The sequence below is a fragment of the Empidonax traillii genome, unplaced genomic scaffold (assembly GCF_003031625.1).
Source record: "Empidonax traillii isolate 1590-97213 ecotype Southwest subspecies unplaced genomic scaffold, ASM303162v1 scaffold755:size778197, whole genome shotgun sequence".
Classification (NCBI taxonomy): domain Eukaryota; kingdom Metazoa; phylum Chordata; class Aves; order Passeriformes; family Tyrannidae; genus Empidonax; species Empidonax traillii.
Window position 1 is genome coordinate 486,297 of NW_020955948.1, and position 15,864 is coordinate 502,160.

A 15,864-nucleotide genomic window follows, 5' to 3' on the forward strand; every position below is an offset into this window, starting at 1 on the left:
GTTCTCAAGGCTCTCGCTACCGAGTCCAGGGGATAAATTATCTAAATTTCTCTGGTTGCACACTAGGCTCTCAGAGAGTGTCACACTGGAGGACTTAAGTTGAAATCCTTCTGTCTAAAATGATAGGAATTTAATTTCCACCGCATACACTCTTGATGGGAGTATTTTAAATAACCACAAGTCACCAGTATCTGATTTCAAGCCTGTGGTGACATTCAAATGTCCTTGAGAGGGCCAGTAGGGGGGATCTAAGGAACGGGATAGCTGCTCTGGCCAAAGCCACACCAGTGGGCACACAGACACCCCAAATCTGTGGTCTGTTTAATTCCTATTTAATTTATTTACTTATTTAATCCAGGCTCACTTGCCTGTGGCCATACCACACACAGAACCTGAGAAAATTACCACAACTGCAGCTGCTGAGCAGGACCAGGACACAGAAACCCCATCACACGCTTTCCTGTCCAGCTCTTTAGCGCCCCACAAACAAAACCATAAAAAAAAAAAAAAAGGACCACATTTGGACAGGTAAACACGTACAGGAGCATTTTGTGGGGCAACACAGCAGGGTCAGGCCCCTCTCCCCCAGTGGGGGCCGAGCTGGGATGCTCAGACACAACCACAGCGGTGGAGCAGCATGGAATTGTCACTAGGGATGTGCCTCCTGCTCCAGCCAGCACTCACCCAATGCCCTGTGTCAAACCCCCCTTCAGAACACAATGGTCATACACCAGTCCCTTGTTTGGGGACAAATTCCACCCTGAAGACACACAGTGCCTACATAAAACTGATAACATTGAACAAAAATCTATACACACAGATTAGGAAAGCCTTGCAGAACAAAAACCTTAGAGTAAGTCACGGGTAATTAAAGTTATTCAGTTTATGCTAAGTATAAGGAAGTGCTGTAAACTGTTCCAAAGTTAAATTACATATACAATATATTTCTTCGATGTATATCATATTTCCCATTTGAGAATGCAGAGTGAAGCCATTTATTTGGCCTTGTATGAAGACCTTCAAATGCAACTCAAGGCAAAGCTCTGGGGTGAAAACATACCTTTCTTTAAATCATTATTAAACTGTTCCATAAAAACAATTTCAAGAACTACTTAATATTTTTAGCATTTCTGCCTAATAACAAATGACAAACGGCACCAGTTCCCATATGCTGTACTCAATTACTTTGAGTTCATTAACAGACTGCTTTCAATCATTAGGAATTCCAAGCCACATGTCAAACTAGAAGGCCAAATTCTTCGATGATATAACTTAACATGGCAGTTCAGTCAAAGGCAGTTTGCCAATTTATACCATTGCAAAGCCAACCCCCAAACTGCATCCCATTAAGGACGATTCCCATAGGGATTCTGGCCACTGTGGTTACAAATAGCTGACAAAGCTGAAGTGCATTATTGCACTGTTTGTAAGAATGAGTCAGACATCAGCACAGGGCAATCACTCCCAGCCTACAAACAATTCAGTCAAAAAAGCGGCTTCTATAAAGAACTGGAACCGGTTTGTTTTCTGCCCATCCTGTCCCAGAGGACACTCAGAATCAACTTCAATGGCATTCTCAAAATAACCACAACAAACATGCATTATCCTACCTTATTTCATGTTGTGTTTTCCCTGTCATCTCTCCCAATTTACTACTCAACTATACCAGGCTTTACAAAGATCCTTCTCTAATCTTGGAGATATGAATTTAATTTTGTTTCTCGCTTGAAGTTTTCTTTTCCTCCTCCCATTTTCTCTCTGCTATTGAAAATAAACCGGGGGATGGGGGAAACATACAACAAATACTGAAATAAAACAAGTTCCTGAGGATTAAAAAAAATCCCACCGAATAACAACTCATTCACAAATCTTTCTCAGCAAACAGTTCAACAAATCTTCAGTGAACTTTCTAAAGTGAAGTTATAATGACATTTTCAACTTCTTCTTCTTCTTCCAAAATTTTCTCATTTAAGTAGCTTCCTTCTACTTTAATTTTTTGTGTATGGACATCTATTAAATGTAAGATTATCTACAGCCCAAGTTTGGGATTATAAAGTGCAGGTCACTGCCATGCCATTTACATCTTGAGAGCACTTTAATCAGATGATTATGTCATCATGGCTTTAGAGGTGAAAAAAACCTGAAGAGCATAATGAGTTGAGACCATCTTTTAGCTGATTAACTCATTAATTATTTTTCCTCAGAGCGCTATGCTCTAGCAATCAGAAAGCATCCCTGATATCTAACAGGCAAATGAACATCAGCTTCCAAAAAGGGATAGACCATACCCTCGGTGAGTATTAAACAGTATTCTGTTCCATCAGTGTTAACAGGACACTGCCAATTCAACATTAGTTTTTCATTTACTGATAAAACATGATAAACTTCATTCTAAATTTACATTGCTGCAAAATTCAGTTTCTTACTTCTGTGGCAACGTGTATCATTTAATAGGATCTTGCTGTGAAATTACTAGAAGTGAGTACCAGAGACTCTTGGGTTGGTAGTACAAGGGAAGTCCTTAACTGAGGAGTACTTCCTCATTTTCCAAACCAAACTGTAAACTTTAAAACTGATCTGTCTCTTTTCTTAAAGAAAACAAACAAACAAACAAACAAAAAGCCCCTCTCATACTTCTGTTGCACTTGTTATCCCTATACAACCCAGAATCTCAGAGAAGGAAGCTTATTGACTTTCCACGAGCCTGAAGTCAAATATTCCTGATAGTTTACAATAAATCAGCAATAGATAACATACACCAACCCTTAAAGTTGCCCAGAAGCACTGTAATGGTTATTTTTATGAACTTCTAATTACCAAGCAAAAAAAAAATCCTTTAATGAAATAAAAAAGATGTTATTAGTCTCAGACAGTGACATTCAACCCCTAGAATAGAAAAATTTCTTTCCTCTTCTGAGCTAAATTGTTTATACATCACATTGCATTGCAGACTGTACTGCAACAGCACGAGGAGAACAGGATTACATCTGGGACCAACTGAAACAGAGGTGGCACACAGAACCTTCTTTTCTTTGATGAAATAATGTATTTTGGACTGCAACACTAATCTACATTCCAGCAGCCTGTGCACCTATGAACATGGCCAGTGGTTCCTCATCTCCAGAAGAATGGATGTGTAATCCACTTTCAGCCTCCTTCTTTGCCAGCGTCATTTGCTCCAGTGGGAAGCTTTCAGCACACGGGATTGGCCCCAAAATAAGAACTGCAGGATTTGGGCACAGCACAGCTGTAAGCAGAGATTACAAATTCCCAAGAAGGCTCGTGTTGGCTCAGACCAGTGCGAGCAGTGGGTACACAGCGCCAAATGCAAATTTTGCAGCATTCTAATGGAAATCAAAGAAACAATATCCATGGCTTCAGGGGAAGAACCACACAGAATACCTTCACTGACTAAGCACGCATGTCTTTGCTGTGAAAAAGCACCAGAAAAAAAGATCTGCCAGCACCTCTCCCAGCACATTTCACGCGCAACAACCAACAAGGCGAGGGAGCAACAGCCACAGAACCAGAAGTTCTTCTATTTTGTTAAAGAATAACTTCATGTGCTGTGGAGGAAGGGTGCCTGCTCCTCCTGGGGGGTCAGCTCACAGCAGGGGCTGCACTGCCCAAGGGCTGGGGACAAGCACCACGCTTCCCTGTGCTCTCCAGCATCACAAATCACAGCTCCATCCTCACGCTGCACCAAGATAGAAGTATTTCTCAAGGACACCCTAGAACAAAACAATCGACAGCGACTGCAGCATCTGCTCGGCGTAACCGACATAATACATTTCAATCTGATTTTAATTTTTATATGTCTGAAGCTATTAGGCCTTAGATATTTGAACCTTATTATGGAAGCAATTAGCTCCCATGACCAGAAGGCTTTGCCTGAGCAGTTGTGATGAGCACAATATTTTCTACAGCATAAATAATAAATAACCTGACACATCTGTAACTATCTAGGGCCTTACAATTGCCACTGTGCTTCATACTGGTATCCTGGCTTTGTGCCAGACTGCAAAAGCTAGAACTTATTGGCATACATTATATGACATTGTACATTTGAGTAATTGAAGATTATCTCCTAAGGTATTCTGCAAATATAGAATTTCAAATTTTAAATATTTCCTGCTGTAAAGAGATTAAAATGGTTTTGAATATTTAAGTGTTCTTTCAGAGAAAACTATTTTGGTATGTTATCTCCTACAAAGACAGCTATAATTAAACAACAGCTCCAAGTACACTAAAAAGTGGTATTTCTAGAACTGACAAAAAAAGCTTCCATTTGTGTTTCAAGATACCGAAATATTCCGTGGAGTTTTCTGCATCAGAGGAATTTCATTAATATATATTGCTTTTTAGTGCCTTCATTCAATGCATTAGTACTTAATAGAAGTATGCATTTTAATTCTCAGCATCTCTTTCAGTTTTCCCCTCGTGTATTCTGTCCTCAGCACAGTGTGCCCACACCAAAGCCTTCCCCTGAGCTTTGGGGAGCTGATCTGACCTCTGCAAACAGGGCTGCTGGCACAGAACGGCAGCTGAACAGCAGGGGACAACAGAGCTGTTTAGAAGGTGTCCAGGGATCTTTCTGGTGGAGAAATACTCCAGAAGTACAGATGATACACAGTAAAGAGCAACCGAGCATTCACCAGCACACACAGTGAGTGCCTGGTCTCCTCAGTACCTCTCAAGTTTTGCTTTTGCAAGCAAGGGTGGAAATTCAGGAACAGACATTGCTCATTCTCAACCAAGACACAGGAAGCATTTCTGAGCCCTGTATGGTGGCATTTTACACTCTGCTCTTTGAATGTCAGTCACTCTCTCCTCCATAACTAAATGCAACATAAAGGATTGAATGTCTTGTTTTACATCAAGGAGTTTGATTTAGGTTATTTCTGCTGATAAACATTAGCTAACAAAATTAAGGGCTGATGATTTCCAATTCAAGCCTTTGCTGAATCAAAGGCAACTAAGTCTGGGACTCCAAGCCTTGCTCCAAGGAGCAACTGAGGAGAACTGCTTAACACTAATTGTCAGGACCTGCCAGGGGACCTCTCTTCCCAGGGGACAGGTCTGCAGGGTCCTGGTATAACAACTGAAATAACTGGAAATCTTCCCATTTAGCCCAGGGATCAGGGGATGGTACACACACACACACACAGTTATTTTCACTGCACACATCTCTATGAAACCCAACTCATTCCCTAACTTTCCTGAGAAAATTTCCAGCTCCCTCCCTCTTGAGGCAATCCCAAGGGGAACCACAGGAAGAAGACCTTGCACCCAGGGGAGTTCCTGCATGTTGGCCACAAGCATGCAGAGCAGCTCTCAGAAAACCCTGTCCTCACTGTCACCAGTGCTCTCCTCACAAGGTGATGGTCTTATTCCTTTTATGGAACTCTTTAAAATGGTTTCAGACATATTTTCTTAACGAGAATCCAAAAGTAAACAGAAATAGGCAAAACTGTTTTCCTTTAATTAATATACAAATATTCAGAGCGAAGTTACTCCACCATATGTAGAAAACAAACATACACTTTCTCCTATAAAAGTTAGTTCAAGTAGAAACATGAAGCTGACAACAATACATGATCATTTTTAGATGGGATGTAAGAACTTCCTGAATAACAAAATGCCCTTTACTTGAACCATGGCTTGAAAAATGTCACCAGTGCAAATGCTAAGGAAAAAAACAAATACCACCAACATATCTGACAGAACACAGGACAGAACTTCCACTGCTCTCAGCATACATTATTCTTACAATGCCACTTTGCCAGTAAGTAAATAAAATTATGCCAAAATACATCCAACATAGCAAAACCGAGCGCTGCAGAAGATCCTATTTAAAGCAGGCTCAGTTCAAGATTAATTCAATTGCTTCACCCAATTTATATTCTCCACCTAAGACTCCTGGACTTCAGGAAATGAAGCATTATGATGCTTTTAACAGTATCCTACCCTTCATGTTTCTATTAGCTCCTCTGCACACATTTAAGGTATAAATTCTCCCTGATATAAATGGGCTTTCCGTGCATGAAATTAAAAAAAAAAAGAAATTCATGTGCAAGAGAGGCCCACAAAGAAAAACTAAAGAACATACTTTATCTTCATAGCATACCTGCTGGTCCATTAGTTTATTTGATGCAGTTCGCCTTTGGAAATGGCGTAATTTAAGCATCTGTATCTCTTACCAACCAGAACTATATCTAAATACACCGAATCTACTAAGATTTGCCCAATGCAAGAGTTCACATGCATCCTTTTGATTCATTTCATACGGAGAAAAAGAAGAAAACAAGCCCTCAGTTCATGGTACAAAATATGTAATGCTTAAGGAGAACAATAGAAGGCCTTTAATGAAGCAAGAATAAGCTCTTTGCTCCCCACTCACATTAAACATGGCAGAAAACAGTAAGCTGGGGAGTGATGGTACAGTTTAGCTTGTCTCACTGGCTTAATTTGTTTCTTTATTGAAGTTAATGACCACCTTAATATTACAGGCCTACAAAATGGTAATGAAGACCAGGCAGCCAGAGGGAGTTGTATTTACAGCTGGATAAACCTGCACTCAAAACAACCGTTCTTGACCCTTCTGTAGATGCAAAGAGGAACATTTTTAATGAGGTTTATAAGGATAAAGTGAGGTGGTTTTAAGAACATGTGCAGCTTCCAACCAGCTGCAGCTTCAGCAGCCAAAAGAGTAATAAATGTTCAGCAGAAGTAGGCTTTTTAAATTACTTATGGAAATTTATGTAAAACAGTAGATTGTGAACTGCCCATTTCTGTCATCTGAATTTCACCATCCGAGAAAGTCTATGGGCACATTTTCAGCCCTTTTGAGTCAAGAGGGGAACAAAAACAGGAAAGAACACTTTGGTCTCTGGGCATTGCAATGAGGGACAGCCTTCTTGTTGCATTAATTTTCTCTGATTCAGTATCAAGACACACAAAACCAACCCATAACAGTGACACAGTAACAGTGCAGCAGAGGGGAGACATTTTTCTACACCCCAGCTGGCCAGAGCGGGAATTTAGGGGTTGGGGAGCAACAAAGGGGCAGAGAGTTGAGCCTGGTGTTGTCACCACCAAAACCACGCTGTGCAGGCTGCTGGGCTGCACAAAGCTGGAAGGATGGCTCGTCAATTTGGACATTTTTCTGAATGTTGAAGGGCCCCCAGGAGCAGCAGATGGGGAGCACCAAGCTAAAGTGATAACACATTGGGGCGCTGCCACGCCTGTGCTGATTAGGATGGGGCACTAGGGTGGCAGAGGTTGCCTGGGCCAGAAATGCTGGGCAAAACATGTTGGGAAAGTCTGACCTAGAGTGAAAAGAAGCCAAACAAAGAACAACAGTCTAAGCTTTGGAAGTGCAGCGACCCACAAAAGCAACAACACAGCACTATTAAATTTGCTGTAGGGACATGTAGGGTAGAGTAGAAATGAGGCATTTGGCAAGTATGTGGTAAGAGATAGTCCTGCTGCAAGGCCTTTGCAGTCAAAATTAACAGGGCAGAAAACCAAAAATAGGCAGTAATGTCTGAGCAGACGTTATTCCTAAATGACTCTCTTACACAAGGAATTAGAATCAGGCTCAGCAAGGCGATTTTAAGACAATGTTTTATTTCTTTAATATGTATCCCAACGAGAAGCATCGTATTTCTGCAGATCGTAACAGAATCACAATCAAGTTACCCCTTATTCACCCTAGAAGCATTTCTCTTGCAGACTAACTTCCAGGCTCTGCTGCACCGGTGTACATCCCATTGCTCAAAGCACAGTCCATTTATGTATATTACTTCTATTACTTCTTACTACTTTAAATCTGTATCAGCATGTGCAAGCCTTGATTTTAAAACACCACCACCACCACTCTAACGCCACTGACACAAATTTCTAAACAAAACTTTCATCCACCTTTACCTAAGATACACCATCACAGAAGTTTCAACATCACACCTTCCACAAAGCCTGAATTAATAATTTCACCAAGTCAATCCAATATGACGTGCAAGTAACAAGTATCATTCCCCTAAACACTATATTTTCACCCTTAATAAAAGCTACTCTTAAGAACGCAACTATTTGCATTGTTTATGCTCATCTCAGCCTCCCAGGCTGCTGAGAACAGCTTGGTGGGGACTGGAGGAATAAGATTGCCTGCTACTGACTTCGCTTTGAGGAGCCTTCCAATAGAAAGGGGGAAAAAAAATCAAACCTGCTACACCACTTCAAAAATCAGACAGCATTTTTAACCTCTGTCCTTTTGCATTAGTGCAGCAGTGCCTGGAAAAGCTACAGCAGGAGAGAGAGAGAGCCATTTAGGCAGCTCCCTTCGTGCCACCATCGTGGCTCAAAGGGATAGAAATCAAGAAACATTAGAATCAGTGTAAGCCAATTAGGACATCAGGGAAGAATAAAACATGCAGAACTTAAAATCTGTTAAAAGGCATGGAGAAAGCACTCATTTCTGAGTAGAGAGTAACTTATTTTCTGGAGATATTCCAGATTTTGGGTTCCCATCTGGTGGTACTTATTGTGATAAGGGATGAGGAGGTTTTCAGCTGAAACACAAGAGTACACTTCTGACATGAAAGACCTACTAACAGGACAGCCACAGACTAACCAAAATCCTTAGGATCTGAACAAGAGTGGACACATTTTTATATACACACATCTAAATCACACTCATATAGAAAGCATGTTCCATTAAAATAAAATCAAACTAGGAACCTGGGATTGAAAGTGTATTTCAGATAGAATAAAAGATTTATTCTCACTTTTTTTAGTCTTTCCCCAGCAATGGGTGGTTTAGCTTAAGCTTAGACTCACCATTTACGGATATACAATAAACCAATTGGTTTTTTCTCATTCTTCAGAGCAGTTGCCAGCCTTAATGAGTGGGGCTGCAACAGTCCAACCTCAGGGTGCACAGCTGCCTCTTCCCATTTTCAAAGAAGACTCGGCGGGGAAAGGAGGGAAAGGAGAGAAAGGGTGGCAAGAAGGTGTCCTTTGGCATCTACAGCCTCGAGTCGACCCGTCTGACTGAGCAACCAGCACCACAAACTCCAAAACGCGTGCACCTAAAGGTCTGTGCTGCAAAATCAGTGCTAATATCATCCATTTCTCGTGCCCACACGTCTAGAAGGGTGGGAGCGGCGACAGCACAGACAACCCAAGCAGGCAGATCCAGACATGCAGTTACAGGAGGAATGAGTCCTAAGCCTTCTGCTCTAAATTAAAAATATATTTTAGAAAACACGATGGCAACAAAGTTGTGTCAGATCCGAAACGGAGTAAGAAAGAGAAGCTCTCTGAATTTGTTCAATCATTTAACTTTCCAGATTTACTGGGGTTTCCCCCTGGATTACTTCAAGCAAGACATTTCTCTGCTATTTTTAAAACCATCCCATTCAATTACAGCATGAAATGAGATCTCAATGAGAAAGTTTTGTTTCTTCAGGATTCACCAGTTAACTCCAAATGAAAGCAAAAAGAAGTCCGATGAAATGACAAGGAAAAGAGCAATCACAGAAGAAAACCAGTGCCCAGACCTCTGAAGAGCAAAGCAATTGCTTGTGTCAAGTTCCCATAACAAGATGGTGCCAGCTGAGGCTTATGTTAGAACCTTGCAATAAAATTAGATGTCTGGAGCCTCTGTCAGAAGAATGATGCTATCTCATTAATGGGATTACATAGAAAAATTGGAGGGATTTCAGTCAAGAGGAATAAAACGATTAAGGATCAAAAGAATGTGACTCATGAAAGCAAGTACAGACTGGATGCTGCAGTCTTGCCTGAGAAGCCCATGTCTCAGAACCAGAGAGGCTTGGTGGTACCAGTGGCATCACAGCAGCTCCCCCCTTACACCTGGAAAAACAGGAGCAGATCCAATGCTATGGAGGAAAATCTCATATTATAAAATCCCAGTTTTGTTATGGCAACACTATTATTGTATTACTCAGCAAGAAACTAATAATCAGAGGAGAAAGAGGTGAAGAGGCTAATTACCTATAAGCAGCTGGCAGATACAAGCCCCATAAGAGAAGAACACATTTAGTGAGGAAAAGGGGGGGTGGAGGCAAGAAGGAGGTTGTGACTACAGAGCCTGGGTAAAATCAAAGCCTTTTGATTAGAGCAGGAGAGGATTTCTTAGCCACAGCAACAACATATATGTGCAATCACCTTCCTGAGGAGGGTACTGAAAATCACAACTGCTGAATCACCTGAAGAGGGGCTGGCCACTACCCCAAAAACATCACCATGAGACTCCAGCATTGACAGAAGCGACAGGGGGAGGGGAGAAGGCAAAACAGTGCAAGAAGGGAAACGGGAGTGTTGTGGTAGCAGATGTTCCCTAGTCACAACTACTATGTTACACTGCAGGAAAAATAAATGAATAAATAAAAGATATCTAAATATAGAATGAGTTTCTCTTCACTGAGGCGCTCAACATCTCTCTGCAATTCATCTTTTCCGATCGAAGCACTGTGGGTTAAGTAAAAAGGTTCGTTTAAATTCTACACACATTCACAAAGACAAACTGATTTCAAAAAGCATTATTATGTCTGAACTCTCTCACTAGGGGTGAAAGCCAGATACTTTGTGAATCATTTTGATCATAGCTAATATTCTCTCAGAATTCATTAGGTGTCAACATGAAGGACAAAATACATCACCACGGAAGAGCAGATGCTACGAGCTACCACACAAAGCACATCAGGGTCACCTCCCCTGCATTCCTCTGCACCAGCACAGGGAAGTGCTGCTCCAACACCCAGCAGCAGCCTTGTTCTTGGCTACTGGGACAGGCAAGAAGTCAAACAGAAATGACACCTCCCAAGAAGAAACTCTGCTGAGGAAGTGCCAGACCTGGCAGTACCCAGACACAGCGTGCCAAAAGCAGCAAGGGAACGCACCAGAAAGCGATTTCTCCCAACCCCACCTCGCATCAGGTCCCCCCAACAAGGAAGAGGGTGCCAGGGCAGGGCTCTGGGATGTGTAATGGCACTTTGGACCTCGTCCAGTATACGTAGCAGCAGGAAATGGCTCTTCCAGAGTTCACACTTCACAGAGCAGCGGAGGCTGAAGCCCAGTTCTCTCCATTTCTAGTAAGACCCTCGAGGGCATATATCCCAGCAGGGTGAATACTCCCTACCACTCCCTACATCCCAGGTTGGATGCAGGGGAATCAGTTGCCAAGCCCTGAACTGGTACCCAGCTCAGCCTCCAAGGCCGCCCACGCCTCTGCAAGGCTGGGCGAGCTCTGCAATCCAGGAAAAAGGCTCCAACAGAAGATGCAAACAGAGCAGATTTGTTTGCTATTTTTATATGGTTTCTTACCACAAAAGAACACACTCGAAGCTCTTAAGCCATTAAACTTTTAAAAAGAGGAATAGCTTTTCCAGAAGCTGCGCTTTGATGTAACTGGGCAAATTCATCTTGTTGCTTAACAAATCAAGACCTCAGTCTGCCACTCCCTTTCTTCCTTTTTTATCTTACTTAAAAAATAAAATTAAATTAAAAAAAAAAAAAAAAAAAAAAAAAAAAAAAAAATGCTCACACTCCTGAAAAAACTGGCCTCAAATTTTAAGCTGCAACAGTAGCTCTTGCAGAAATAATGCCTGTGTTTACAACAAGCAGTGTTCATTACAGGCTGTTAGAAATCCTCCACAATTTGCATCATGGTGCATAACCCAACTCTTTTCCTCCTGAAACCCAAAATTTCTGGTCAGAAATTCTAAATAGTTTTTGGGATTCAGAAACTTAGTAGTAGCACTTAATGGGGTTTCCAGAACAACAACAATGACCATGGTGGTTACTTTGGGCTCCTTGGAGCTTTCACAAATACATGGGACACCTCCACAGTGTTCTCATTCCTTAAGTTTATACTTCTGAGTACCTTGCATCCAGTGTGAGTCCGGGTCTTCATGAGGGGAGTTGTGGTGCACAGCTCAATGGCTTCTGGTTCGTGGAAGATCACTGTTGGGAGAGGCTCTTTACGGAGAGTTAGGACATTCAACTTAGTCTTTAACATGGTCTGAAAGTGCTAAACAGAAAAAGAAAAGAAATTATCTCCAGTTATGGTGCAGAAAAACGAGAGTCAATAGTTGGACGTGCCTGCATGTTTCATTTGATGTTCAATGCCTTGGAACTTTTCATGGGGAGAGTTAAGTTTTATCACTTAAAAACATTCACTATTGCTATCAACAATGTAGACACACACACAAAATGAGAGGATTTATTACAATCCAAACATGTTGCAAAAAAGGGTCTAAATTCAATCTCTGATCACTCTGGCATATTACAATCTACTGATGTCCACAGGGAGGGAAGAACAGGGAAGCAAACAGCATTCAAAGAACTATGGATTTATCCATTCTTGTTCTCTTTCCTCTATACCTAAATCTCATCCCACTGACCTTTGTAGACATTACATTCCATCTGAGGTAAATGCCTCACTGGTTTGCCTCTATCCTGTGAATTTTATATTCTCTTCCTTTGTAAGCAGTAGTTCCTGTAGTCTCCAAAGCAAATGTCACTACAGTACTAATGAATAGATGTCATTCAAAACTCGTCGCTTTCTACAACAGACTCCCCAGGCTGAGGTGAAGAACTATCCAAGTGGGTAGTGAAGTCATCAAATTAAGTTTCTCAGCAATTGCTTAGAGTGAAGAAAGTGAATCCTTGAAAGATTTCCAAGTCAATTTGGCAGAATCAGGGAATTAGAGAATTTTTTCAACATTTAGATGTTTCTTTGTACTGACTTTCATGTGAAAAAACTGAACATTTCCGCTTGGTACTGCATATCTCAGGGGGGAAAACACATAGATATGAACTAAACCAATTAAGTACTCCCACCTAGTAACATACTGCAGCACTGCCTAATGAAATATGAATTTATCAAAGCCTCATAATGCGACTCTTATCAGTCAGCAGTTATTAGATATATGTGCAATGACTCCAGATTGCTTTCATCAAAACTAAACCATTTGTTCTGACTTCTGATGGGGGATTAATTTGTTTTGCAGTCATCTGTTTTCTCACCCTCCCCTTCCCCTCTGCAAGGCAGGCAAGCATTACAGGGTCTGTCTTGCAGAAAAAGAGATTGCTGAGTGATTTCCCAAAACCATGCAAGAAGTCTCTACCAGAGCTAGAAAATCAACACAGGCCCTTGCTGTTCAGCCCTGTGCTTTAGATGGAGAGAGTGCCTATTAAACATTTTATTTATACACAGGGGATAAATCAACTATTTAGACACTATGATGGTTTTCTATGGATTTTTACAGGTATGAATACTCCACTGAAAATAAATTTCCTTCTTTATTCATAAATACCATCAGCTAACTGAAGCCTGTTAATGCACTTTTAAAACAGTTTAGTCCTTAGTTCATCAGTGTTTAGGTCTAATAATTGTTCTGATACTGGAACTACAGCACCTCAAACACTCTTAGAAGCATGTTCAAGGCATACACCCTCACAATCTGTGAAAATAGTACTTGTTTACCTATCTCACACATGAACTTACAGCCTGTTAACAGCAATACTTCAGGGCCTCTGCGGTGTTTGTGCAAGCATTTTCATCCCAGCAAAGAAATCCACTCATATTATTTTTCATCTGGCTCATATTACATGTTCTCCCATTCACCCTCCCTAACACAGCTCCAGCAAAAAAGTACTCCATTTAAGATGATTATACACTAAAGAGTATTCTCTGACACGTTTCTGAAGATAACAGAGCTCTTTGACAGCCGGGATTACTAAGCTTACTGAGAAAATCTACTTTATTTTACCTTTAAGTTGTGATTAACAGCCTTTTTTTTTTTTTTTTTTGGAGTTTCCTAGGCTTCTGCAGTGAAGTTGTTTTTGCAAAGGCTAAACAGCAGACAAACAGCCATGTCAAGCATAAAGCAAGCTGAAGGTCTGAGACGCTGAGGTTGAGGGAGCACCATCAATGACCAACTGCAGTGTTGGGTTTGCTGGTCCCATTAATAGAAGAATAGTCTGTCCTAGCATTTAACTTCTCCCTCCCTTCAGTGCTGAAGGAGCTCTATTTCCACAGATGATCCATTTACAGAGCTTTTCGAATAAAGAACTGTGCTTCTATTAGATCATAGAGGAAAAAACCCCACCTAGCCCCTCTGAGCTTCCCTTGGACTTTAAAAAAATGGTTGTTCTCCTTTGCTGGCATTTTTAGAAACTTCAGTGGGACTATTGACAGAAAGAGCACAATTTGAGCAAAACGAAGAAAACTATTACAATTATCTGCCTTTTTTTTTTTTTCTTGTTGTAACAACCACATACACAATCTTAAACAAGGAAAAGACTACTCTCTGCCTTCCAAAGGCAATTCAACGCTTGCATGAGCAGCAAGCTGGAGTGGCTGGGTGCCAAAAACACCAGAACACAATTGGCAGCAAACAGCTGATTAATTGCCAGAGAAGTGCAGAATGGATTGGGGGTGGACACAGAAATAGCCTCTTGCTTTGGAGCTCGTGGCTAGTGCAGACAATGCTTGCACACAGGTCATATGATGGCTGCCACAAGAAAACCACGTCTCTGCCAGGAGACATCACGCAGTGAGCCCCCAAATAAGCACGTTATTGAAACACATGCCCAACTTTCACTGTGTGAGCAGTCCCAGTAGAGCACACGTGGGTAGTCAATGGGATTATTCGTGTGCTTTAAGCCAAGAACAGGATAAAGTGCTTTGCTGAACCCATTTCTTAGGTTTCCCCTCCAAACTGGCATCTCCTGCGGAAACAGTTGGCAAAAGCTGACCTGTAACAGTAGCCAATGTATTTTTTGAGAAGAGGCATTTGCTCTCTGTGATGTGAACCTGGAATATTTCTTTAAAGTGCTTTAAGTTCGCAAAATTCTTGAAAAGCATAACTTTGGCAATTCAGGGAATAAAGGTTCAGGGAACCTTATACCCTTCACGTTTCACGTGCCAGGACCCCCTAGGTTCGTTTGGTGGCTCTTATACTGAAAACCATCAGAAAAACATATTCTTAGCTGGCATAAGTACAATAATATAATTCTTTATCCATTTAAACGATGCTATTGATACAACTTTATGTTTGAAAGAAATGCAAGGAGCAACATCACAATAAGAAATTAGCAGTGAGTTTTAAAATGCCTTGAACAAACAAAAATACCTTAAATGCCACAGAAAGGGGCAGAGCTGTGATTACCATTGTATTTTCCTGAACATTAAATCATTCAGAGCAAAATTTAAGTAAAGCCCGCTATAACACTGGGTAATTAACTTAATTCAGAACCCTAGTTTTGCTTATTCAAAAATTTAGGTTCTATCAGTTTATTTTGCATAGTTTACCAATCTTAATGGCATCCTTTCCCCCTGCAGAAGAAAACTGAAGGGTGCATGACTGGTAGCCCAAACTCATAACAGGCTAAGACTGTCACTACAGAGGTACTTGCCTCTTTTCTCTGTGGTGACCTTCAAAGTGCTCCCTATTTCAATGAAACCCCTGCCATCACTAACTCTCTTAGCTACCAGTTAATTAAACATAAGAATCAAGAACTTCTAAATTGTTTTCCACATATATTTTGTTATCAGCTCAACGGTCAGCTCTAGACTAACTATTTCACAACATCCAATTTGCAAATTTTAGGTGCTACATATTTAGTTCAGGCACAATTTCTGTTGCTGTTCAAACTAAAAATTAACAGCATTTGGGGTTTGGTTTAGTTTGTCAGCATAAAAATTCAGTCACTTCCCCAATTCACTCCAAATGTCTTGGAGAAAACAACTGTGATTACATACAAGGAAACGTGACTTGGAGGAGAAAAATATGCACTAAAATTTGTAATAATAATGTCCCTCATCTTCAGGTC

The 15,864-nt window shown here is 41.0% G+C and overlaps 1 protein-coding gene across 3 annotated transcripts in view; it reads right to left on the reverse strand.

Moving 5' to 3' along the window:
* PID1 (phosphotyrosine interaction domain containing 1) overlaps positions 1–15,864 on the reverse strand; it is an 80,191-nt gene that overhangs the window by 36,954 nt on the left and 27,373 nt on the right. For all 3 annotated transcript variants that reach the window (XM_027900911.1, XM_027900913.1, XM_027900912.1), the window contains exon 2: positions 11,909–12,055. In XM_027900911.1, coding sequence (XP_027756712.1) covers positions 11,909–12,055 — 147 coding nt within the window. The remainder of the gene's footprint in view (positions 1–11,908; positions 12,056–15,864) is intronic.